General features: G+C 44.6%; 1 protein-coding gene across 2 annotated transcripts in view; it reads right to left on the reverse strand.

Moving 5' to 3' along the window:
- WWP2 (WW domain containing E3 ubiquitin protein ligase 2) overlaps positions 1–25955 on the reverse strand; it is a 115633-nt gene that overhangs the window by 64396 nt on the left and 25282 nt on the right. For both annotated transcript variants that reach the window (XM_036441337.2, XM_036441338.2), the window contains exons 5-6: positions 2854–2991; positions 714–810 (exon numbers count right to left, since the gene is read on the reverse strand). In XM_036441337.2, the coding sequence (XP_036297230.1) occupies positions 714–810; positions 2854–2991 (235 nt within the window). The remainder of the gene's footprint in view (positions 1–713; positions 811–2853; positions 2992–25955) is intronic.

Genomic DNA, 25955 nt, shown 5'->3' on the forward strand with positions numbered 1-25955 from the left:
GTGGCCGAAATAATGTTTCTCCCAGCATTTCCCCCCCACATCCTGGAGCTCATTGGGAAAGATTTTGCCAGTTATTTGCCTACTCTCCACAGATTAACAAGGACATACTATGGTTCCTCTCCTTAAAATGCCTGGCGATTTGGTACATTGTAATAAGCAGCCCCCTCTCCATCTCCCGAACACACTCAAAACGATTGTTCTGCCTGGGAACTCAGTTGCCGTGAAAATGAGTTCCATTAACCCAGGTGTAAGATGGAAGTGTCTATAAATAAAATTTAAGTCATCCCTGATAGGTATAACAAGTAAAATGTAACTCAGACTCGAAGGACGGGAGGTCTTAACCAACCCCCCAGAAGAGAAACAGAAAATGTCACATTTCAAAGCAGCATTGCTCTACACGTTTCTGTGTGTATCTTGGAGGGTAACTGTGGCCGCTGTACCCAATGTATAAAAAGCAGTCAGGTTCTGTTCGCCAGTTCCTCTTGTCCAAATGACCACTGGCCAGTTCCAAACTTCGACAAGCGACCCCTGACCCTTCCCAGAACCCTGAGTTTTGTCCCCCCGCTCTGGGCCTCCTTAACACATGGGGTCAGTTACAAGCTTTCTGGAAATGTCCACCGGTTTCTAACATAAATGGTTCCTTGCCACTTGGCAGCGTGTTTTCAATGGCCCTCCGCCTTCTCGGGGCTCCTCCCCGTCCACAGGGGTCTTACCGGGATCTCCCTCCGAAGCAGTTGGTGCTGGGGGACTGGTGCCGGCCCTCTGCGGTGACGGCGGTCCCGCTGGATTCTCTCGAAGGTGGCTGCGATCCTAGAGAGGGGATCCATCACAAGGAAAGACAGAAACGTTGAGAAGCTCAGCCCTTGTTTGAGATGTGGCTACAGCCCAGAGCTCTCCTGTGTGTGACAGTTACCCATCCCGTGGGACCCAGAGAGGAGAGCAAGCTGCAGCCGCCAGCACCCGAAGGAATAGGGGCAGCGCGTGAGATCTGATCGGGGCCGCGAAACAGGGGCTCGAACCTGGGAGACGGCTCTTGTTCTCCAAGACCTTTAAGAACGTCTAAGCACTTACACAAGCACGTGGCCTTACTCAGCACATGCGCTTCGGCCATCCACGCGAGACAGAGAACAGAGGCTGACCGTGCAAAGTGGGGGCAAGGAATTGGGGCATTTCTCCATGTCACAACCAGAGGGCTTTTCTTTTTTTTTCCTTTCTTTTTTTATAAATATATATATATTTTTATTGATTTTAGAGAGGAAGGGAGAGGGAGAGAGAAATAGAAAAACATCAGTGATGAGAGAGAATCATTGATCACCAGCCTCCTGCTCGCCCCATACTGGGGATCGATCCTGTAATCTGGGCATGTGCCCTGACTGGGAATTGAACCGTGACCTTCTGGTTCGTAGGTCAACGCTCAAACACTGAGCCATGCCGGCCTGGCAACCAGAGAGCTTTTCACAATCCAAATCAAATTCAATTAAAAATCAAATCATGGTTCTACTCTGCTAAAAATCTTTCCATAGCTTCCTGCTTCTTAGGATGGGGTTCAAGAGGATTTGAACACCAGGCCTTCAGGGCTGTGCGATCTGAGCTGACCTGCTTCTGTGGCTTCACCTCTCACCACTCTCCTTGCTCCCCACACACAATCCAGCCGCTCTGGCCACCTCTGTTCCCACCACAGGCCAAGCTCACTTCCACTTCTGAGCCTTTGCACATGGGACCCTGCCACCTCTGACTCAGCCGCCCCTTCATCCACACCCCCACCTTGGCCTGTCAAAACTCATCACACTCCAGAGGCCTCAGCTTCCCCAGAGGAACTTTCCATGCGCCCACCCCTGATTCAGATGAGATCCCCTAAAGTACGAGATTTCATATGGCCCTCTGTCTTTCCTTCATAGCTTTTGTCACAATTATAGTCACACAATTATTTGTGCATTGACTCGCTTGATGTTTAGCATCCCCTGCCCCCACCGGGTAAATTACAAGCTCCTGGGAGTAGGCACCAAGTGAATTTTGCCCCTGCCATCTAGCTAGCACGTGGTCCAAGATCTAGCACATACTAGGTGCTCAATTACCTGTACGTGTGCTGTTTTCCTCCAAGCACTAAAAGTACACAGCACCATTCGGTCCAGTTCAGGGAGGATTCTCAAGTCAAGGCCCAACCACTCACCAGGTGCCCTTGAATTAGAATTCAAATCCCACCCCCTTGAAGCTATAGAAAGCCTGTTTTGGGGCCTGGAAAGTCCCTTCGTTACATCACATTTTGACAAGAAAAAATTATGGAGAAACCCAACCCATTATTTCTGACTCCATGAAATAATTTCCTGCTGGATCCGAGGTGACTAATTTCAGATTGGATGAAAAACAAACAAATGGCCCACATTCGGGGCAGCGCGGGAAACATTCTTTCACTGGTGCGAATCTCTAAGACACAGGGTCCCCTTTCCCGGCCAACAGCATCTCATAAAAGACACCCTCAAAGCTTCCCCAGGAAGGCTAACTGCTTGCGGGTGAGGACAAATGGGCCCAAGTGATGTGTAAGAAAGGCCTTTTCTTTTCCAAAGCCCACGTGGGACGAAAGGAGGTTTTTCTCTGCTCTCAAGCCAAACACCACGCTGAAAAGACGACACACTTCTTACAGCCCTCTGTCTGAAAGCTGTCTTTGTAAAATCACGTCCCTGTTTTGCTCATGCTCTGGACGCTGAGAGGAATCGGGGCCAGCTAAGGGCCGGAGCTTGGCTAAGCCGTACCCAGACCGGGGGACCTGGGAGAGAACCAAACTCTGGGCATCTCTCTACCCCTCCACCCCCCGCCCCACCCCGCCCCTCCCCGGGGGCGCAGGGCCGCACTCACCGTCTGTCACGGCACTGCCATTAGGCACGCTTCCCAGATCAACAGTCGGCCCGTCCAGGAAAATTGTCAGCTCGCCGCCCGAGACAACGCCGCCTTTGTTCTCCGTCTGCAGGTTCAGGGTCAGCTGTGTGTTCTCCACTGCCGGACACAAAAGGCAACGCGGATGGGAGAGAGCGAACACACCCGGAGTTAAGATGCCGTACGTTACAAGCTCCCACTTGGCCCACGCTGGCTCCCCTGGCAACGTTTCCCCGCATCTTCGCATCTGCCCGCGGCCGGGCCTAACTGTCCCTGTCGTAGGCGGCCGGTGGGGGAGGCTGACCTCGTCCTTTCCTAAACGTTTTAGGTGATTGGGTTAACTGCAGAATTTCTACACCACTTGTTTGCTTCGACTTGCAGGACCGTGAGGAAAAACCAGAGATACTGAAGGCGTACGGAGGAAGGAAGTCGTTCCTTCAGGAAGTGTCCCTCTACCCACGTGGAGAACAGCGGCAGAGAGAAAAGAAACGGGTCAGAAGGCCCTGGGGGTTCATCATCTCAGGAGTCATCTCTAGATGAACAATTTCAGGAGCTTATGTTTTTCTTATTTGCATTAAAAAGTATTGTTGTTGTTGTTGTTGATTTTCAACCCTGAAAATGTTTCACTCTGAAACAAGGAAAACTTTTTAAACAATAAAAGTTCAATACAAGTGCCCTAACCGGTACGGCTCAGTGGATAGAGCGTCGGCCTGAGGACTCAAGGGTCCCAGGTTTGATTCCGGTCAAGGGCATGTACGTTGGTTGCGGGCACATACCCAGCAGGGAGTGTGCAGGAGGCAGCTGATTGATGTTTCTTACTCTCTATCCCTCTCCCTTCTTCTCTATATTATTAAAAAAAAAAAATCAATAAAATATATATATTTTTTAAAGTTCAATACAAGCAAGTCAGCCCTATAGTCACGTGACCCTGGGTTTTCCGGGAAGGGGAGACCACTCGACACCTGGCGCGGTGACTGAGGTGGGGGAGGCAGCTCACATTCCGAGTCCCCGGAACACCAGGCAGTCGGTCCTGTGGGCAAACAAGACGCGCCGAGATACCACAGCAGGCTAACAGAACCAACTGGCACGGGGGAGAAGCCCCAAACCCTCGGTGGGCTGGAAACTGCTACACACACACACACACACACACACCCCGACCCCCACCACCGAGCTCGGCCACACGGAAGAGCTCCCGTCCAGTCACCGCTCAGGAGCTTGTAACCTGCAGGTCAGGGCCATTCAGTAATCACCGGGAGAGAGCAGCGTGTCTGAGGATTTCCAAAGGCTGTGCCGTGCGGTCCTTCCCTGCCTCCCCCACAGCTCACGAAGCCAGACCGGGAAAATGCCACATGCTCCAACCTCCCTCCCCACCCTCTACCCGCCACCCACCACTTAATTTTATCTCTCAGTTGCTACTGTATTATTATAAGCTACCTCACTGGCTTTCTAGAACAAGGCAGGGTATGTATAAATAAGTATCTCCATGGGCACTTCCTAGAAACAATCTCCCCAGACTAAAAAAGTGTGCCCCAGGTTTCTCCAAGGTATCGAACCTAACAAATACAAAGTCTGGATCGATTCAAGGATCGAGTATAATAAAGTAGAAATCAGTCACCCTGCAGGGTTTTCAAGTTCTCTCCCTTCCCTTAATTAACCTCTCTTCCTGTAACAATCTCTTTTTGAGTCCATTGCTATTTTCAGTCAAGTTTCGCTGAGGGGCTTGGTGAGTTCCAAATATTTCCATGGAATAACACTTGTCATGTGAAAACAAGTTCCTGCAAAAGTCTAGGCGTGGGGAGAAAGAACTGAGACCTACCCACCAACGCCACTCTCCCACCGGGCAAATGAGCCACCCAGGAAGTGAAGCCCCCAGCCCCGGTCTAGCCTTCAGATGACTGCAGCCCCATGAGAGATCCCAGGCCAGGCTGCCCAGCTAGGCCACTCCCAAATCCTGACCCACTGAAACCATGAGATAATAAATGTTTATTACTATTTTGAAAAAAAAAAAAAAAAAGCGTCCAGGAGTGCCTCCTTACTCTGCTATTTTGAGATCCTGTGCCTAAGTCCCCAACAGGGTGTACAACACAGAGACGGAGGGCAGGTGTCAGCCAGGCAGGCTGGGTTCCAATGCCAGGTCTATGACCTAGTAGTCATGTAGCAATTACTTAATGTGACCATCGGTCTCCCTATAGAACCGGGAGTAGTAAGAGCACATTGTTCAGAGGACACTTGTAAAGAAATAAACAGTACGCAGTGAGCTCCTAATAAGCTGTCATTTTTATCATCTCCTTGCTGACTTTGCTGTGTTTAGGCTGAAGAGTCCTGATTTCTCTTGGTCTAACGTGTTCATTGTATAACCAGTCAGTCACCTTTCTTTTGACCTTTTCAAACCTTTTTTAGGTTTCCGCAACACTCCACAAAATCTTCTAAGGAAAGCCACCATAACCTTCACAGGGACGTGAGGGCTCAGAAGCTAGCTTGCAACATTTGGAGACAAGTTTGCCATTTCAAAAGAGCCAGAGGATGTGGGAAACAGTCTGGCGATTCCTCAAGAAATTAAGAATAGCCGTGGCCAGTGTTCCTCAGTGGTTAGAGCCTGGACCAAAGGGTCTCGGGGTTCAATTCCCAGTCAAAGGCGCCTGCTTGGTTTACAGGTTCAATTCCCCAGCCCCAGTCAGGGCACGTGCAGGAGGCAAGGAATCAATGTGTCCCTCACATAGATGTTTCTCTCTCTCTTCCTCCTTTCCTCCCACCCTTCCACTCTCTCTAATAAGCAACTGGGGTGGGGCAGGAGGGGGGGGAGAATATTCAGGGGTGAGGATTAACAAAAGAGTAAGAGAGACTTCTACCATCAATCAAATAGAGCATCACTGAGAGCAAGACGACCTGACACCCAGGTTGAGACACACTTCCTGGTGTGCTGCCCTGAGAAGCAGACATCACTTTTTAAAATATATATATTTTATTGATTTTTTTTTTTTACAGAGAAGAAGAGAGAGGGATAGAGAGAAACATCGATGAGAGAGAAACATCCTTCGGCTGCCTCCTGCACACCTTCCACTGGGTTGTGCCTGAAACATGTCCTTGACCAGAATCGAACCTGGGACCTTTCAGTCCACAGGCCGACGTTCTATCCACTGAGCCAAACCGGTTAGGACAGTACACATCACTTTTAAAGTCTTCTTGCTAAAAGCACTTAGTCTGAGCCCAATCAAGCTTCTACTCACCTTCCCAGTCCATGGGATTAGGGGACAGAGAAACGAATTCAGTGATGCCAGGAGGAAACCATCAGGCATCCAGAATATGGGACATCGATACAATAACTGCCCTGGAGTGGTATTAAACATGTTTCTTTTCTTTTTTCTTTTCTTCTTCTTTTTTTTTAGAAATGGGGTGTGGGAAAGAGATTCTTCTGGGTTGAAAGAAACATAACCCAAATGCAATGCATGAATTCTGACTAACCCTTGGCTTGAGAAAAAAAAAAAAAATATTCCTGGGGAAACCTGCACAAGACTGGATATTAAATAATGTCTGAAATTACCATTAATTTCCTCAGGCTTAAGAATGGCACTGTGGTTTTATATAGAAATGTTCTTATGCCCGTGAGACTCCTGAGAAGATTAGAATGATCTCTGCACTTAGTCTTAAATGGTTTTATAGGAGAACAGGCTGAAGTTTTTAAGACTAAAGTGCCATGATATCTGCAAGTTACCTTCAAATGGTTCAGGGGGGAGAAAAAAAAAAAAAAGCACATTCCCACAGGCTCGCACACATTGGTTACACAAACGTGGCAGACCATTAAAAAGGGCTGGATCTCCGTGGAGGGCATCTGGGTGCTCATTGTGTTACTCTTTCCATTCTTTTGCCATGTTTGAAAATTTCATAATAAAAAGTGGGGAAAAGGTTTTCATTTAATTGGCAAGGCTATTAAAAAATTAAACCTCTGAGAACAGAACACCCCATTATTCTCTTTTTTTTTAAATAGTAGCTGAGCCAGGGGAGCCCTACAATGCATAATGGGGCTAAAGGAGCCATTAGCTAATTGAGTGACAGACTGGGGCGAGCAGGGGGAGGCTGAAAGGAGCGAGTGTGGCTGGAAAACATATACTGGAATCTGAACTATAAATAGCAGCCGGAGCCACCTCGCCTCGGGGGCCCTCAGGTTTCACCGTGGCCGCGCGGACAGCTCTACAAAGGGCCTTTCTCTTCAAGCAAGTCTTCCCACTGACTGCCTTTGGAGGCGCTGCTCAAAAATCAAGGAACTGATGAAATAAGCCAGTGGGACAGGTCGATCTCCATAACCAGAATCGGATCTAGGAAGCTCACCAGCTACTCTCAGCCTCGGCGGGCCCTGCTCTGTCTGTGGCCCCGCAGTTCACATGTGTGTCCAGAGCACCTGCTATTCTAGTCACAGAGATTCAACAGGAACAAAACAAAACAAACAAAAAGGAATCTGTGCTCTGGGCTGTTTATTTCTAGTTAGGAGGCGCAGGCAATGAGCAATGGTTTTGGTGGCGGTGTTTCTTGGTTTTGTTTTTAAGTAAATTGCATAATCTGTTAGGAGGTTACGAATGTAGTAGGAAAAAATGAAACGAGGCAAGGGATGGAGAGTGCCAGAGGCGGGAGGAGGGTTCGGGGTGGTGAGGAAGTCTCGCTGGGAAGGTGACAACTGAGCAAAGACTTAGAGAAGGATGAGGTTGGGGAAACCATGTAGGCACCTGGAAGGAGGATGTTCTAGGCAGAAAGAGAAGGAAGCGCAGAGGCCCCGGGTGAGAGCGTATCCCCAGGTGTGAGGAATGGCAGGGAGGCCAGTGTGGCTAGAGGAGATGAGGAAAGAGAGTAGCAGATGAGGACAGGGGGTAACCAGAGCCCACAAGGAAGGCCTTGGAGCCCTCGCGAGGCCTGTGACGTTGACTCTGTGTGAGATCAGAGCCCACTGGAGCGTTCTGAGCAAGGAAGGGTCATGATTCCCATGACAACAATCACTCTGGCTGCAGGAGCAGCCAGGGCTGAAGCAGAGGAGACCAGACAGGAGGTCGTTATGGTATTCGAGTGGGATCAGATGGTGGCTTGGGCCAAGGTGATCGCAGTGTCTTCTGGGAACAGGGTGCCTAAGGGAGACTCTACTTTGGCTTCGTTCCTAACACTAGTTTAAGGGGACTGATGGCCCCCACGGAGCACATCAGCCAGGCCCCCCAGTCTCTTGGAATCAAAGCTTTGGGAAAATCATAGGCAGGGGCTGAAAAAAAGAGCCAACTTAGAGCATGGATAGAGGAAGTCAGACTCAATTACAACCAAATGGAACATATATAATGAAAATATTCCGCTGGCAAGAGACGGTAGTTCCACCGAGGAAGCCAAAGTCCTGAGCTCATGCTAACTTCGGCAATCAGCAAGCACACTTCGGTTATGGGATTTTGCCCTACTGTTCTGTTCTAAGTACCCACTGGGAACCAATACCTTGTAACGCTGCTTTATGGAGGTCAACAGACAGCGGTAGGGCTTGGATATTAGAATCCCAGGGAAACGAATTTGGAAAATCTCAAGGACCATGCCAGGAAATGGCTTTAAAAGCTGCCACACCGAGAGAGACACTCAGACACTAGGTGCTTCCTGATGGAATCACACATCACCTCATCAAAAAGGGGGGTGGGGAGGAGAGAACTCTACATCAGACCAAGCCTCTATACCTATGAGTTTATAGAAAACCCAGAGGGACAGAGGAACGTGCTAACCCACAACTCAGCAAAACCCCAAATGTGGGAAACTACAAGACAAACCATCCAGTTTCTCCAACAACAAACTTCAAGGGGTGAGAAGAAGAAAGAAGAATTATTAGAATTATTCATCTGTTGAAAGAGCCTTAGGAGACAGTACGCTCTTGTCTGGATTCTGATACCAATAGACCAATGGTGATACTAAAATAATTGCCATCAAGTTTTTTAGCTATGAAACTGGCATTACAGCTGTGGTTTCTGAGAGCCCTTACATTTTAGAGATCCCACTAAAATATTAGTAGGTGAAATGCATCTGGGATTCGCATGAAAATAACCCAGTTAGATGAAAGATACCGCCACTCCTCTCAGGGCTGTGGAGCTGGGTGGTAGGGACGTAGGGGACCATGGACTATTCTTTCCACTTTTTTTTTTATGCTTGACATTTTCTGTGATAGCTTTCTTTCAACCCAGCACACCTTAGGCACAAACAGACACTGTAAACTAACTTAAAATTCAAGAATTCAACAATTCTTTTACAGTTTAAAATACCAAAAGAGCAGAAAATACACCAGTAAAGATGCTTAGGGAATAACTCCTATTTTTCCTAACTGCAAAGCCTCGGCTTTGCAAGTGGCTTCAGGTTAATAATTTCCTATTGGGAAGAGCTGTTACATACAAGAAGAATGAGTAATATTTTTTTAACAGTTACTTTTTCCCTTTCTTGAACTTTTTCATAGTTTTTTTTGTGTGTGTGTTTTTTGTGTGTTTTTTTGCGTATGGTACTAATAAGTATAGATAAATGGGACATGGAAGCTGCCAGCCTTGTTCCAACAAAAGAAGAAACTACGGAAACCACAGCTGCCAAACGGTGCCACTGGAACCGTGCAATTCCGTTACAAAATCCAGAGCTCCCGCCTGGACAGTTTCACCGCAGTGAATGCAAGATCCTTCCACTTGAGAATCTTTTGTCATCGCTGTCCCTCACTGTCCCCCATCCCCCCATCACCAAAGGTACATGCACTGTACACACTCATACCTTTTAAAAAATCATTTTTTCTTTCTAACTCAAAATATAAATGTAAAGATTTACATGAAAATTTGCTAAAAAATAAATAAAACAAGACACAAAAGTAGGATACTTTTAAGGGAGACCCCGTTCTCTTGGGTCAAGAGTCTCGGAAGCCTGATGAAGGTGTGATTGATTTGGCCTTAACAGAGCCTCTCAGTGGAACAAACAAACCTCGTTCTTCCTGCCTCCCTCTCCCCTCAATCCCAGAGGCCCATCAAAAGAAAGTGAAAAAGAAGCAGGGCATTCATTAACAGGTCAGTGTTCGCGCTACACATAGCTGTGAAACACTGGCGCACAGAGGAGCCGAAGGGAGGAAATTCCAGAAGGGCAGAGAGTAAACAGTCCCTTTTCCATTCCCTGGTTCCCCATAACTCAGACACACACAGGCTCAAGTCTACTCCAGGTTTAAAAGAGAACGTTCTTTCACGTCCCCCTTTGCAGTAAAGGAAGCCAAAGGCTTCCAGGATTTACCGTTACGATGTCTCTTTGGCTTCCAACCTTACCCAGATCCTAACAAGAGAAAGTCTTTTCTACCGCGCTTGCATCAGGTCATAAACACTGGAATGCTTGTTGGGGACCAATGTTGACTCTGCTTCAGACTGCTCCCCTGTGCCCCGATCACTCGAAGGGTCCCCCGCCCTCTGAACACAGAGGGTAAGGAAGAGTCTACCTTTGTCTCTTCTGTGTCAAGGCTGCTGCTGGGGGTTCACCCTTAATCACCTCCAAATTACTTCGGTCTGCTGGGGGTTGTGTTAACTCCTCTAGGGCACATAGCTTCATTTATCAAAGCCAGTTTTGTAAACTTCTCTTTTTCTCTTTCTTTTTTTTTTTTATAATATATTTTATTGATTTTTTTTTTTTTTTTTTTTTTAGAGAGAGGAAGGAAGAGGGATAGAGAGTTAGAAACATCGATGAGAGAGAAACATCGATCAGCTGCCTCCTGCACATCCCCTATTGGGGTTGTGCCCGCAACCAAGGTACATGCCCTTGACCGGAATCGAACCTGGGACCCTTCAGTCCACAGGCCAACGCTCTATCCACTGAGCCAAACCAGTTTCGGCTTCTCTTTCTTTCTTGTTCATTTATTTAAGAAGTATTTTCTGGGCACCTACTATCTGCCTGACATTGTGCTGATGCTGGGTTATAAAGAAGAATGAATATACACGTAATCGCTGCTTTCAGGAACCTCCCAAGTCAGTGGGAGGAAGAGAAGAAGTAAGTAAATCATCTTGCAAGGAAATGTAAACTTACAACTATGGGACAGATTGCACATACCAGTAAAGATCTATGGTCCCATGAGCAGCTGGGTAACTGACCTGTTCACGCATCAGGGAACGTTTCCTGAAACTGACTGCTCAGCTGGGACCTGAAGTTTCAGGCGGATGGCTAGCAGGTTGTGGGAGGGGAGGTAGGGAAGAGGAAGGCCATTCCAGGCAGAGGAAGCACCATGTGCTGAGCCACCGAGGCACAACGCGCTGGATGCTTCCTGATCACTGAGCAGTGAAGAGTGGGGCTCCAGAGGAATGTGACCCGAATGGGAGAGGAGAGCCACGTGGCGGCCAGACAGGGTGACGCTCAGTGGGCCTGCCATGCTGGAGAGTTTTTATCCACATCCGAAGAGCAGCAGCATGCTACTTGAAGGGTTTTAATCAAGATGTGTCAAGATCTAATTTGTGTGTGCAGAATAGACAAAAGTAAGGGTAGACACAGGCAGAGCAGAGAGGAAGCCACTGGAAAGGAACAGGGAAGCATAAGCAGGGATGAAAGAAGAGAGCCGACTTGCAAAAGTAAAAACCAGGAGAACCTGAAAACAGGTTAGCAAAGGGGGGGCGGGCAAGAGGGATGGAAACATCAAAGACAAATCCTGGGCTTCTACCTTACTGAACTGGACAAGTGGAGGGTCTCTCTGCTGAAATAGGGAACCCTGGAAGAGGACCAGGTCTGGGGGAGAGTTCACATTTGGACACATTGATTTCTCGGTGCTTCTGACACCCATGAGGAGCCAGCAAGGCATGTATGTGGGTCAGGTGTCGGGGTCTAGAGTTCCGAGGAAAGGTATAGGCCAGAGTTTCAAATCTGTGGGTCACCTGCACATGGTGGATATGCATGAGGAGGAGGTTCAGATGGGAAAGCAATCACAGGGAAGCTCTCAGCTATTCGTCAAACAGATGAGGATGACCTTGCAAAGAAGACAGGGAAGAACAGGCAACGAGGCAGCAGGATGAAAGGAAAGGACTCCTGAGAAGGCAGGAAAGCATGGGCTCTGACGCATGGATGGGCGTGTGCCCTCTCTCATGGGAGGAAGAGATGCAGCTCCTCCCTACCACAGGAAAGAGGGGGAGAGATTAGGCACACGCGTCCTCATTCCTACAGGACAGATTGGCCAATCACGACTGTCCTTGTTTCTCTTGACTCAGGGTTCCAGTGATCTATGGCCAAGGCCCGAACAAGTTACACACGTTTTCACTTACACACAAAAATGCACGTGGCTGCCCACTTCAGAACTGGCTATTCGTCACAGTCATCCGCCCAGTACGGTGTACCACAGACAAAGAGCCTCTCTTGAGCGAATGAGGGACCCTTTGACACAGGATACAAAAGCCCTCATCTGTCTTGGTAAATCTCAGTTTGTCAAGCTGTAAGCATATTTTTCAAAAATTTTAAAGTAGCCAAAACCGGTTTGGCTCAGTGGATAGAGCGTCGACCTGTGGACTGAAAGCTCCCGGGTTCGATTCCGGTCAAGGGCATGTACCTTGGTTGCGGGCACATCCCCAGTGGGGGGCGTGCAGGCGGCAGCTGGTCGATGTTTCTCTCTCATCGATGTTTCTGACTCTCTATCCCTCTCTCTTCCTCTCTGTAAAAAATCAATAAAATATATTTAAAAATTTTTTTTAAGTAATTTAGGGGAAATAAATAAAGATCTGAGCAAATTAAATCTTTAGAATAAACTGTCAGTTCCCATCACTTGCTACTGCCTTGCCAATTGAAGTCTTCTTCCCAAGGGGAGAGAAAGTCCTCATCAGCCATTAATGACTGCTCCTAGATGGGCCACTGTACCATTCTACACACCCTTGATCTAGCCACCTCCCCCTGCTGTACAGGATCAAAGCCATGTTTATAAACCGGACAGAGGCAGCCTTTCAAAGAAAAAATCTTTTAAACGGTCTTTGAATAGCAAAATGTAGGAACTCAGCTAAGAGAGAATTTTTAGTTAAGATTCTGCTTTTTTTTTTGCTTTTTTTTTTTTTGAATGCCCTTTTTAAAAATTTGGCTTTTAAAGGTTACAATTCAGATGAGTGGAATGTGCCGCATTAAGATTTGGACTAATGATTATGATGAGTATACGAGAACATGGAAAATTATTCATACTACACTGATAAGTTAAAAAAAGAGAACAGGAAGTTACAGAATGCACCGTTATTAAAACCTTGTAAAAACAGACAAAATGGCGCAGAAATAAATGAACAGGGGAAAATAATACATTATGTTTGAAGAGTGAGATTATGAAATAAAGGTTTTACTTTTTAATTTCCATTATCTGCATAGTGGTTGTATTTTTTTTTCTTAATTTCCATATCAGTTAGACATGAATATGCATTAATGTTTACAAGTAAAATGATATGATGTCTAAGATGGACTTTCAAGTATATCCCAAAAAAGTGGGGACTAAAGATGTAATGATCACTGTTAAAAGTGGGTAACGGTACAGGATAGTTCATTACACTATTCTCTCTCCTTTTATTTGTTTGAAATTTTCCATAATAAAATATCTTTAAAATGTGTCCTATTTATGCTATATGTCATCATCACAATAAATATTAACTTAATTTTCTGAAACTAACAACATGCTTATTGCAAGAAATTAAAACAATACAGAAAGGTAAAATATGACACCTTTTCCAAAAACACACACCCATGCCAAATCCCTTCCCCATGACATAACTCACTGTGGACAACTTTGCAGGGAGTCCTCATACTTGCAAACACTAGCACAAACACATACATATAAACTATGTGTACAAAACCGGCTTCATCCTAGACCCAAGAGTTCGGCCCTTTAATTTTTCCCTTAATGTACTCCCTGAATCTTTTAAAATATATACAGAAGCAATTATCCGCTGAGGAAGGTTTTAGGATGGAGGAAGGGGCACGTTCAAGGTGAATTCAGCCTTTTCATTAATATGCCCCCTCCGAGGGAATGAATTCATTAATACATGTGCAAATAAGCATTAATTAATTAAGAGAGGGAGAGAAGACACAGACATCATATTCAGAGACACATGTGCCTTTCTGTCCTGTACGTAATAGGCAGATCCCCCACCCAGGCCGGGCCTGCACTAAGGAAAAGCCCCCCTCTGTGCCTGACGTGGAACTGACTGCGCCGCGCAGGTGTGGCTGTGGCGTTCTCACTCTGGGCCAGCATCGCTTTCGCTCCCGGCACACCACCCTCCTACAAGAATGTCTCTTACTCTGAGAGAAATGCTCCTAGAGTCCTGGAAGACCAAAGGGGAAGGGGAAGTAAGACATTCAAATGAGATAAATGAGGTTTGATCTTCATAGGATTCCGGCAGCCGCAGTGTCCCCCTGGGAGGACCTGGGAGCCTGGAAGGGCAATCAGGCGGGAGCCACTCGCAAACAGCTGGCGAGGCAGAGGCCCAACATCAGATGAAATGGTTCAGATCTGGAAGGCTGAATTTCTTTATTTCTTGGCAACGGGACGGAAACAGCTCCTATGGAGGCAACAAGATCTCATTTTCCTATCGCCTACGTGGCTCTGTGCAAGGAACCATTTCATGCCTGCAGCAGCTGTCCGGCTAGAAGGCGACGCTATGTTGCTAATTAGACACAGCGTGGGTCCTCAAGGAGATGGCACGACACCTTAAGAGGAATGGGAGAAGTTTCTAGAACAGTCCTACTTTAACAGCAACCCGGTTTGGTAAGTGACACACCAAGTCTTCAAAGACCTGATACCAACACAAAATAAAACAAAAAAAGAATGCAAAGTATCTCATTAATTGTTATCATTATAGTTATCACATATTAAAATGATAGCACTGTGGATCTATTTGGCTTAATAAGTCTATTACTGAAATTAATTTCACCTGTTTTGTTTTTACTTTTTTAAATGTGGCTGCTAGAAAATTCGAAATTACATACGTGGCCCACGTTATTTCTGTTGGGCTGCTTGACGCCTCCTCCCTGCCCCTTCTGGTCATCATTTTGAGCAGGTGTCACTCACCAGACCTGGCTGGCCCCAGGGGTCTCTCTGGTAACCTGATGCACCCAGTTCATTCCTGCCTCAAATCTTCCTGCATGCTGTTCCCTCAGCCTGGAATGCTTTTCCCCTGCTGGCCTGGCCAATCCTCCTGGAGTCCAGGTGATTTTGTCACTTCCCCTGGCAAGCCTAACTAGCCATCTCTCCGCCCCAGGCCAGGGAAAGGCCCAGGGACACAGTCCCAGAGCGTCCGGCACTTTCCTCCATCTCATCCCTCACAGCTGGAACCGTGTGCACCAGTGATCTGTAACCTCTGTCCGCCTTCCTCTCCAGATCCTAACCCCCAGGCCTGTCAGCCTTGTTCTCCGCTGCATTCAGCGTCCAGCTCAGTGCTCACAGGTCAGTAAGCCTCATGCCCTTCCCCTGCTCCAGGCAGGTCTCACAATCCGAAGGAAAGGCCGATAGAGAAGATGAGCAGTTCCTCTCACACAAAACCCTGGCCCAACATTGAAAAATTCTTACATCTAAAAAGAAAAAGAGTAAAGCAACAAGCAGACTGTCACATTACAGCGGGGAGGGGAGGAAGATCTGGGGGAGATAAGAGATCAACCGAAGGACTTGTATACATGCGTATAAGTACAACCAATGGACACAAAAGTCTGGGGAGGGAGGGTATGTATGGGAGGGGAGGGACAATGTCAAAATGTGTACACAGATAATAATTTAATTTAAAAAAAAAAGAAAAAGAAAAAGAGGGAAAAGGTGTCTTGACCACCTACAATGGACTCAGATGCGGAATGTCATAATACACCTCCAGAAGAGGGGAACAGCCGTGGCCGACATGCTTGTTTGCGGGGGTGGATCACTCTGCTCAGATACGCGTTCCCATCAGGTTGACCAACTTCCAAGGCCAATATACATTTATGGAATATCCTACCGTGTTTCCCCGAAAATAAGACGTCCTCCAAAAATAAGACCTAGCGCATGGAAAGATAAGACATCCCCTGAAAATAAGACCTAGCGCAACTTTGGGAGAAAAAATTAATATAAGACACTGTCTTATTTTCGGGGAAGCAGGGCGGAGGCGGCAGCCGCACGCAGGGAAAGGAGCTGCTGGCAGAAAGCCTTTCTCCTCCCTCCAGGAAGGTCTCACAAGGCGGCCCCTCAGCCGGCACCGCAGAGGCAGGTCTCTTTCCACACACATCGCCGGGGCCCGTGTGTTTACTTTTGAGACCCGTGGCTAAAAGGACCTTTTCTTTCCAACGGCTCTCCGCTGACGCTGAAGCCACGAACGGGCCCGGCTGCAATGTTGAGAAGCTGGGCGGTGGGGCTGGGGAGGGGGTGGCTTTGGCTTCCTCGGGAATTCCTTGAGGTTCTGGCTTGGCCATATCTGCCTGAGGTGCAGCATGATGGAAAGCAACACACAGAGAGCTTTTCAGAGGCTATTAAAGATGCTTTAAATCCCAACGCCTGGCATCTGGTGCCAATCAAGAAAACAGTAGTCACTGATGTTAACTGCAACCGGATGGGGTAAAATGAAACAAAGGCTCGCATTTGGAGGCCGGGAAGGACTCGGCCCACTGGCTCCCCGGGGTGGCCACCCAGCACCGCCCTGGTCCCAGCTCTGCCTCGGACGTGAGCCACAGCACTAGCCACAAAAACCTACCTCACAAGAAAACACTTTCACCTCACTAATCTAATTCAATATAATTTACATAATATACCACTATTACATTAATTATATTATATTATATTATGTTAGTGTCTTCTATGTGTTTTAGGCATAGGGATGGAAAGATGTACACAAGTGAACAGACATCAAACAATATCTGCCCCAAGCAGCTTACATTCTCTTTGGAGAGGATAATAAATGAGATGAATACATGAAATAGGTAGTATTATATGAGAATATTGCTTTTTTAAAATAAAAAAAAAAGGATATAAATCAGGGAAAGGAAACAGGAAAAGTTGAATATGGAGGAGTCACAATTAAGACAGTTTGGTCAAGACCATATACTGTTGTGATTCCATTTGTATCAAATGACCAGAAAATGCAAAATGACTGAGACAGAACTCAGATACGTGACTGCCACAGGCTGGGGGTGGGAGTGGGAATGAACTATAACTGGGAATGAGGAATCTTATTGGGAAAGTTCATGGTGATGTTGCAAAACTTGGTAAATTTTTCAAAAACCATTGAATTGGACCCTTTTTTAAAAAAAAGACAGACTGGTCAGGGAAGGCCTCACTGAGGTGGCATCCGGGTAGACTGGAAGAGGGAAAAGAAGCAGGCCATGAGGACACCGGAGGAAGAGTGCTTAGAAAGAAGGTAAGGCCAATGCGAAGCCTCTGAGGCAAGAGCACGGGTGGGTGGAGAAATGAGGAGGAGGCCTGAGGGCCAGAGGGGGTTTGGAGAGGGAAGGAGAAAGGTGGAGAGGAGATAATAGAGAGGTGGCAGGAAGATAACAAAGGACCTATTAGGCCTATTAAAGGAAGAACATTTAATTTTTACTCCTAGTATAATGGGAAATCATTGGAGGAATGATACATCCGACACACAGTTTAGATTGTTCTAGCTGCTGATTCAAAAATATACTGTAGCAAGACAAAGGCAGGTTCAGGGAGACCATTTAGGGGGCCACTGACTCCCAGCAGTTGAAAAGTGATGATGACTTGAACAAGGGTAATGGGAGAAATCATGGTAAGAAAAATTATCAGATCCTCGAACATATCTTGAAGGTAACAGGGTGGGACTTGCTCACAGAATGGATGTGGATTGTAACAGAAAGAATGATGTCAAGGAGGACATCAAACTGCACAGCAAAGGAAACCACCGATAAAGTATAAAGGCAACAGAATTAGTATTCTAATGGGAGAAGATATTTGTAAATGATACCTCTGCTAAGGGAATAATAACCAAAATATATAAAGAACTCATATAACTCAACAATTGAAAAAAACACACAAGCAATCTAATTATAAAATAAACAGAGGACCTTATACTTCCCAAGAAGACATACAGATAAGTCAACAGATAAATAAAAAGGTGCTCAACTACACTAACTATAAGGAAAATGCAAATCAAAACCACAATGAAATATCATCTCATTCCTGTGAGAATGGCTATTATCAATAAGACAAGAAATAAGTATTGGAGAGGATGTAGAGAAATGAGAACCCTCAAACACTGGTGATAGGAATGTAAATTGGTGCAGCTGCTATGGAAAATAGTATGGAGTTTCCTCAAAAAATTAAGAATAGAGCTACTGTAATACCCAGCAAACCCTCTTCTGGGTATCTATCTGGAAAACTTTAACACATTTATTCATAAAGATATACTCATAATAGTCAACACATGGAAACAACCAAATTGTCCTTCAATCAATGACTGGACAAAGATGTGGTACCTATATACCTATTCAGCTATAAAAAAAAATGATGAATTACTGCCATTTGCAACAACATGGATGGATCTTGAGAGTATCATGCTATGTGAAATAAGTCAGACAGTAAAGGATAAGAATCATATGATTTCACTCAAATGTGGAATATAAAACAAAAGGTAACAAATGAACAAACAATAAACTTATAGACACAGACAACAGCAAGGTGATTACCAGAGGGGAAGAAGGTGGAGAGAGAATGACTATGATAAAAGGAGTCAACTATATGTTGAAAGAAGACTAGGATTTGGGTGGTCAAATATATAGTGAAAGAAGGAGACTAGGATTTGAGTGTATATCACAATGCAATATACAGATGATATAAAACTGTACAGCTAAAACTTATATAATGTTATCAACCAATGCAGCCCCAATAAATTTAATTTTTGAAAAAAGAGTCTTGCTTATACTAAGAAATAAAAATAATCATCAATAAAAGATTGGTTAGTCCAGCCAGTGCGGTTCAGTGGTTGAGGATTGACCTATAAACCAGGAGGTCACGGTTCAATTCCTGGTCAGGGCACATGCCCGGGTTGTGGGCTTGATCCCCAGTGGGGGGTGTTCTGGAGGCAGTCAATCAATGATTCTCTCTCATCAGTGATGTTTGTATCTCTCTCTCTCTCTCCTCTCTCTTCCTCTCTAAAATCAATGAAAAGATTTTTTTTTAATATATATATTTATTGATTTTTCTTACAGAGAGGAAGGGAGAGAGATAGAGAGCTGCCTCTTGCATACCCCGTACCAGAGATGTGCCCGCAACTAATGTACATGCCCTTGACTGGAATCGAACCCGGGACCTTTCAGTCCACACAGACCGATGCTCTACTGCTGAGCCAAACCGGTTTCTGCAATGAAAAGATGTTTTTAAATAATAATAAATAAAATAAAATAAAGTATTGGTTAAACTACGGTGCTTTCATTTTTAAAAAAAAGCTATTGTGGCTATTAAAAATTATATACTTTTATTGAGGGGAAAATGGGTTAAAAAAAAGCCAAGTTATAGAGCAGTACGTATAGAGTTTCTACTTTCATTAAAAGGCTACACACACACACACACACACACACACACGACTTACAATATCAAAAAAAGCTTAATGGAAATAAAACTAAATATTAACAGGATTAGCTTTCAAAAATATAATTTCAAGTGATTTTTAAACTTCTCCTTCATTGGAAGATAGTATATGCAGTGATTACAGGCAAAATCTCTGAGTCCAAAAGGCCTGGGTTAAATCCCAACTTTGCCTCCACCTACTGTATGATTTTGGGCAAAGTACATAATGTCTGCAGCATTCCCTCAGCAAAGGAGATCAGGACACAATCTAGCTTGTAGGTGTGACAGAGTATTAAATAAATTTTAATATATATATGAGGATTCAACAGAACAATGCCTAATACATACAAAGCACTCAGAATATTTTTGTCTTTGTTTTCAATAATCATGAAATAATAATAATCAGAAAAATAGTCATAAAATTTTCAGTTTCAGGAGCATATGTTACTTTTAATAAAAAAAATAAATATTAATAATTTTAATTTGTGGAGCACAAGAAAATGTCTCAAAAATTTTCTGTGAGCATTCCATGAGACTGAAGTTACTAGGTCTTGTGGTTTAGCAGGTTCATACAGATAACTAACTGGCTCTGCAGAACTGATTTAGCCATTTCTTTCTTTCTTTCTTTTTTCCAATATATTTTATTGATTTTTTTTACAGAGAGGAAGGGAGAGAGATAGAGAGCTAGAAACATCGACCAGCTGCCTCTTGCACACCCCCTACTGGGGATGTGCCCGCAACCAATGTACATGCCCTTGACCGGAATCGAACCCGGGACCTTTCAGTCCGCAGACCGACGCTCTATTGCTGAGCCAAACCGGCTTCGGCTGATTTAGCCATTTCTACCACCAGGCCTTTTCAAGTTCCAAGCTCTGTCCTAAGTAACATCTCCCTGCCAGTTTACAGGACAATCACATACTGCCTTTCACATGTGTCCCTTACCCATCTCCTCCTTAGCTGAAGAAACAGTGAACAATTTTTCAAATTTAAAATTGTTTTCTCTGTAGAGCTTTTTTCTTTTCATTTTCTCCTCTTCTCCTTCTGACTCAGATTCCAAGGATCAGTCATCTTATTTACCTTTCAACTGAAAAACTGGAAAAACAGCGGTGTGTTTACTTTAAAATAAATGCACGCACTGTCTGTCAGCCACGCCTTCCGTGAGGTGCACGGCCCACCCAGCAGAACACGCCATCCTTACAGAGAGCATGGGAGGCGGTGCGCCCCTCCTGACTAGCCTATCTGTTCTTGGAACATAAAGTGCTGGAACAACCCTCTGCTTATAAGATTTTTAAATAAATAAGGAGCTGTTTGCTTTGCTTTTTTTCTTTTTTTTTTTTTTTTCTTCTTTAATATGGGAGACACACCTGGGCAAAGAAAGGAGACATACAGAGAACATGGAGAGTAACATAAACAAGGAGTGTTCTGAAGTCTGCCTCACTGATCATGGCGGTACGGGTCCAGTCTCCTGAGCACTGTAGCACTGAGGAAATGCATGATTACACGGATGCCGTTAAGAAGCAGGGTTCTTATACAGAATGAAGAAAGGTTAGGAAGAACTCTGGAGGTGGATTGGAATGAGAGGTTTCAGGATGAACTCAGGGTGTTTCAGGAGACACAGAAGCAGATGTTTGTTTATACATGTCTTTGTGTGTGTGCGTGTGTGTGCGTGCGTGCGCGCGCGCGCGCGGGCTTCTGTATCTATAACGTCTGTCTGGAGAGCTCAAGAGCCACGTTTGGAAGACAAGCAGTGGGAAGAGGTACGTCCAACCTGATGGTGACACACGCTCCAATGAAAACAGTGAGGCTTTTAGGTCCTCATCCCACATGATAGACTCCAGACTGATAAAAGGGTTAAATGTGTAACAAACTAAAGAGAGAAAACCACTACAAGTGTTGGTATAAAGAAGGTATCTAACTTTATTTTTTCCCAAGTGGCAGCTCAGCGTTCTCAGACTGGAGCACGCACCAGAATCCCCTGGAGGGTTTGTGGAAACACAGATCCGGACCCAGACCCAGCGCTTGGATTCCTCGGGTCTGGGATAAGGGCTCAGAATGTACATTTCTGATATGTTTCCAGGCCTGGAGGCCCATGTCGCTGGTCCGGAGACCACACTTGGATGGTTTCCTCTGCTTGCAGAGTTTGATGTGGTTACATTCACTTATTTTTGCTTTCCTTCTCTTGCTTTTGGGGTCAAATTCACAAAAACCGCTCTGAGACTGAAGTCCTTAAGTTTATAAGCAAGACTTTTTTGGTAAATTTTGGTAAAGACAGTGATGCTATATTTCCCTCCTTGAAAGCAGGACGCTCTGGTGGTGCCACGGTCTGCATGGTGAATGAGGAAGAGGAGAGCTATAAGAGAAAACTGAGTCTTGGGTCCTGATTAAAACAGACACTGGGTGATGGGGATTGTCTGAAAATTCCCCTAATAAACATGTTTTTAAAAAATCAGTATTCAGCCTCAAAATCTGGCTTCCACACAGAGATGTCTAGAGCTGTTCTTACGAGTCAAACCAGCCCTTTTGCTCAAGTCCTTTCTGCAGCCACAGCCAGTTCCATGTCCCCACAGTAGACCCTCCGCCATAGCACCCCTCTGCCAAGGGAAGGCATAAAAAAAAAACCCAGCTGAGCTCCCTAGTCAACTTCCAAGTCCACCAGGGGAACACTAGGGAGCCAGTGAAAGAAGAAATTGTGTCCCGTGGAGCAGGAAAACGCTACTCACCAGGCCCTTTCCCAGGAAAAACGGTTTCAGGAAGAGCAGGCCGCGGTGAGAAAAGCCACCTCGCACACTGTGACCCTCTGGCCGATGAGGCCGAATTCATACTTAGACCCCCCGCTCCGGAAACGTTCAGCTCAGCGGCTCCCCGAGGGGCGCAGGCCCCAAGACCCTGGCGCCGAAGCATCCCACACTGATGTCCGCCCCCCACTCCGCGGCCCCCAGAGCTTCTGTATTTGTTCCGTCCTGGAGTTCCCCCGGAACAACTTCACACCTGCCTCCCGCTCAGGAAAGGAGGTCCCGCCTCAGAAAACAGTGTCTCTGTTGCCCATCTCTGGGATCCAAACCTCCCAATCTTTGGGAAGAAAAGCACCAGAGGAGCCGAAACCGGTTTGGCTCAGTGGATAGAGCGTCGGTCTGCGGACTGAAAGGTCCCAGGTTCGATTCTGATCAAGGGCATGTACCGTGGTTGCGGGCACATCCCCAGTAGGGGGTGTGCAGGAGGCAGCTGGTTGATGTTTCTCTCTCATCGATGTTTCTAACTCTCTATCCCTCTCCCTTCCTCTCTGTGAAAAATCAATAAAATGTATTTAAAAAAAGAAAAGCACCAGAGGAGACAATAACTTCTAACACTGTTACTGCTTCTGCATACTTATATGTATTAGGCGGTGCTGTCAGCTCACTTAATCTCAAAACAACAGTTTTCCAGAAGAGGAAACAGAAGGTTAAGAGACTGTCCGACGTCACAAAGCTGGTGGAAGCAGGACTCAAGCCCAGGTAAGTCTGACTCCAGAGTCTACGTGTTCATAACCACTTCCCGACGTGACAGACGTGTGATCCCCAGAAACAGCCTCGCTCCCACAGAAGCCGCGAGGAAACGCGGCTGGAATGTTATGCATTCCAGCCGGGTCATGGTCACCCTCGAAGACTTGCTTTTCTAAGAAAAAGAAGCCCCACTGACTACGACAATCCACGGCTTCCATTCGGGTGGGACATTCCTCACCACTCACCCCGGCCACACACTCCAAGGGCTGTGACTGGTGCTGGGAAGAGCGGCAGGAGCTGCGGCCGCTGCCACAGACAACATCAAAGGCAAGTTCAAAGCAACAATGTTTTCAAGGAAGACCCTCCCCCACCGGCAACTGATTTCACCCAACAGTAACCCCCTGGCCTCATGATCTGCTCATTGTAAAACACGAGCATGCTAAACGGCGTGGTCCTCACGCCATGATCAGAAATGGGAAGCACACAGCGCAGCCGGGGGAAGCTCCTTTGAGAAATCTACTCCCTTCCCTGGAGGGACCTGAATATTCCTCCCTCTTATTGAATATGCTACCCCCCCCCCACCCCCCCATTAAGTGAACCTCAATAAAGGAAGCAAGTTCTGCTAAATGGGAGCTATTCTGCTGTGGAAAAGCCACTTTCTGTCTCACGGTTTTACTAATACTCTCACTTTCACTTTAAACTCTAAAAACAACATTTTCATTATTAAGCCAGAAAAATGAAACCAGAAAAAAGAAAAATCACTAAATGCACTAAGCTTTCAACTCAAAAGTAATAAATTACTTACTGACTGATTGACTGACTGAATAAATAAGACATATATATATATATATATATATATAACAGGTCTAAGGGCAAATCGGTGAAAAAAATTAATAAAGCTAAAAATGAAAATATTAGGAAATATGGTACACTTGATAACTAAATCCAAGAAGTTCTGGGGGAAAAATAATCAATTAAAAACCAAGAGTTAAAACAAAAGTATTAATGCTAGTCAAGAAAAAAATCGGGGGGAAATATAAATACCAAAAATTTTAAGTGAGAAAATTAAAAGCATTTTTTAAATGAGAATGCTATTTAAAATCGTTATACTAATAAATTTGAAAATCTCATAAAATAATTTTCTCAGGATATATGAATTACAAAATTGATGCAAGATGAATCAGAAAAGTTGAACAAACCAAATCATTATGGGGAAAAATACTGAAAAAAGTCATCAAAGAATTATTTCAAAGAAAGCTGCCAGACCCAGTTGGTTTTATGGGTGAGCTCCTTCCTGTACTCATGGAACAGATAATTCCCATGTTATACAGTCTGTTCTCAAAGTTGGAAAGCACTTCAACTTACTGAATAAAATTAGCTTAACCTCAATTCCAAAGCCGACGAAAATAGTACAAAACTACAGACAAACGTCATTTGTGAATATAGGTGGAAAGCCCCCAAATAAAATATTAACAAGCGATTCTAACAAAACTTTCAAGAAATAACCTAGCATGTGCGCTTAAGTGTATTCAAGAAATTCTAAAATTGTTACTATTAGAAAATTAATAAAATAAATGGAAGGAAGAAAAATCACATAATTATCCCAAAGGATGCTTAGAAGTTTTTTGCTAAAAATTCAACCCCTTTCCTGATTTTTAAAAGAAAAACAACAATGATGAATGGACCAAGAAGGTAGGTTACTAATGCCTCGCCTTACACCCAGAGGAGAGTCACTAGAGGCATGGGTGTTAGACTCGGCCATACACCCACTCCATCACCACTAAAACAGGAACATGTACACAAAGCAACTCACAAGAAAAAGAAGTATAATTATCTAATAAGATGAGCAAAATTATCAGTCTTAGAAACCACATAAATATCTCCCAAGAAAAGTCAAAAGAAACTATTTAAACCTATATTAAGGATTCAGCAACTGACAGAATACAAAAGAAAATGCAGAAACTAATAGTTGTATACTAAAAACAGGTTAGAAGACCTAATAGGGAAAGATACCATTAAAAATGATAGCAAAATTATTTTTTAAATTAAAAGAGTCTATCTAAAGATAGCTTCAAAATGATTTGAATAAATTTAGAGACATCTGTGTTCCTGGGTACGATGAATCTGTATGGAAATTCTCCATAAAAGAATTTTTTAAATGGTCAAAACCGGTTTGGCTTAATGGATAGAGCATCGGCTTGGGGACTGAAGGGACCCGGGTTCGATTCCGGTCAAAGGCATGTACCTTGGTTGTGGGCATATCCCCAGTGGGGGGTGTGCAGGAGGCAGCTGATCGATGACTCTCTCTCATCGATGTTTCTGACTCTCTCTCTCTCCCTTCCTCTCTGTACAAAATCAATAAAATATATTTTTAAAAAGAAAGAATTTTTTAAATGATAAGATTCTAATAAAACCTCAAGGGATTTGAGGGGAAGAAAGTAGAAAGAGGGAAAATTTGAGAAAATAATTTAGTCCATGTTATGATGTCATATATGCAAAGAAAAGAAGAAGATTCTGAAAAGAAGAGGAACTTGAACTGTCAGAGATTAAAACATAATGTTACAATAGCTAAGACAGAAAGGTTTTAAAACAACAAATGAAATGAAAAATCCATAAACAGGCCCAAGTATAAATCTACTTTTAATATATGCTGAAGATACCAAATCAAATCAAAGGGGAAATAGATGGATTATCCAATAAGCAATAATAAAGCTATCAGTTAACTATTTGTGAAAACGTAAATACATCCCTACTCACACTGTGCACAAAAAAATAAATTTGTTTGGATGAAGAATAAAATGGTGAAAAATAAAAAATCATAATGAACTAAAAAAAAATAGAGGTGACTATTTACCAGATCTCAGAATGGGAAAAGCCTTTCAAATTATAAAAGAAAAGGTTGAAAATACAAAGAGTAACAGATTCAACTACAGAAACTTTAAAACATCTGTTTGGAAAAAGAAAATGAAAACCTAAAAAATTAAAATGAAAAACTAGAAAAATGTTTACAAATTATAAGACAAAGAATAATAGCCTTAATATATAAAGAGCTCAGTTCTGGCCAGGTAGCTCAGTTGGTTAGAAGTGTTGTCCCAATATGCCAAGGT

This window comes from Pipistrellus kuhlii, unplaced genomic scaffold (assembly GCF_014108245.1).
Source record: "Pipistrellus kuhlii isolate mPipKuh1 unplaced genomic scaffold, mPipKuh1.p scaffold_m20_p_17, whole genome shotgun sequence".
NCBI lineage: Eukaryota > Metazoa > Chordata > Mammalia > Chiroptera > Vespertilionidae > Pipistrellus > Pipistrellus kuhlii.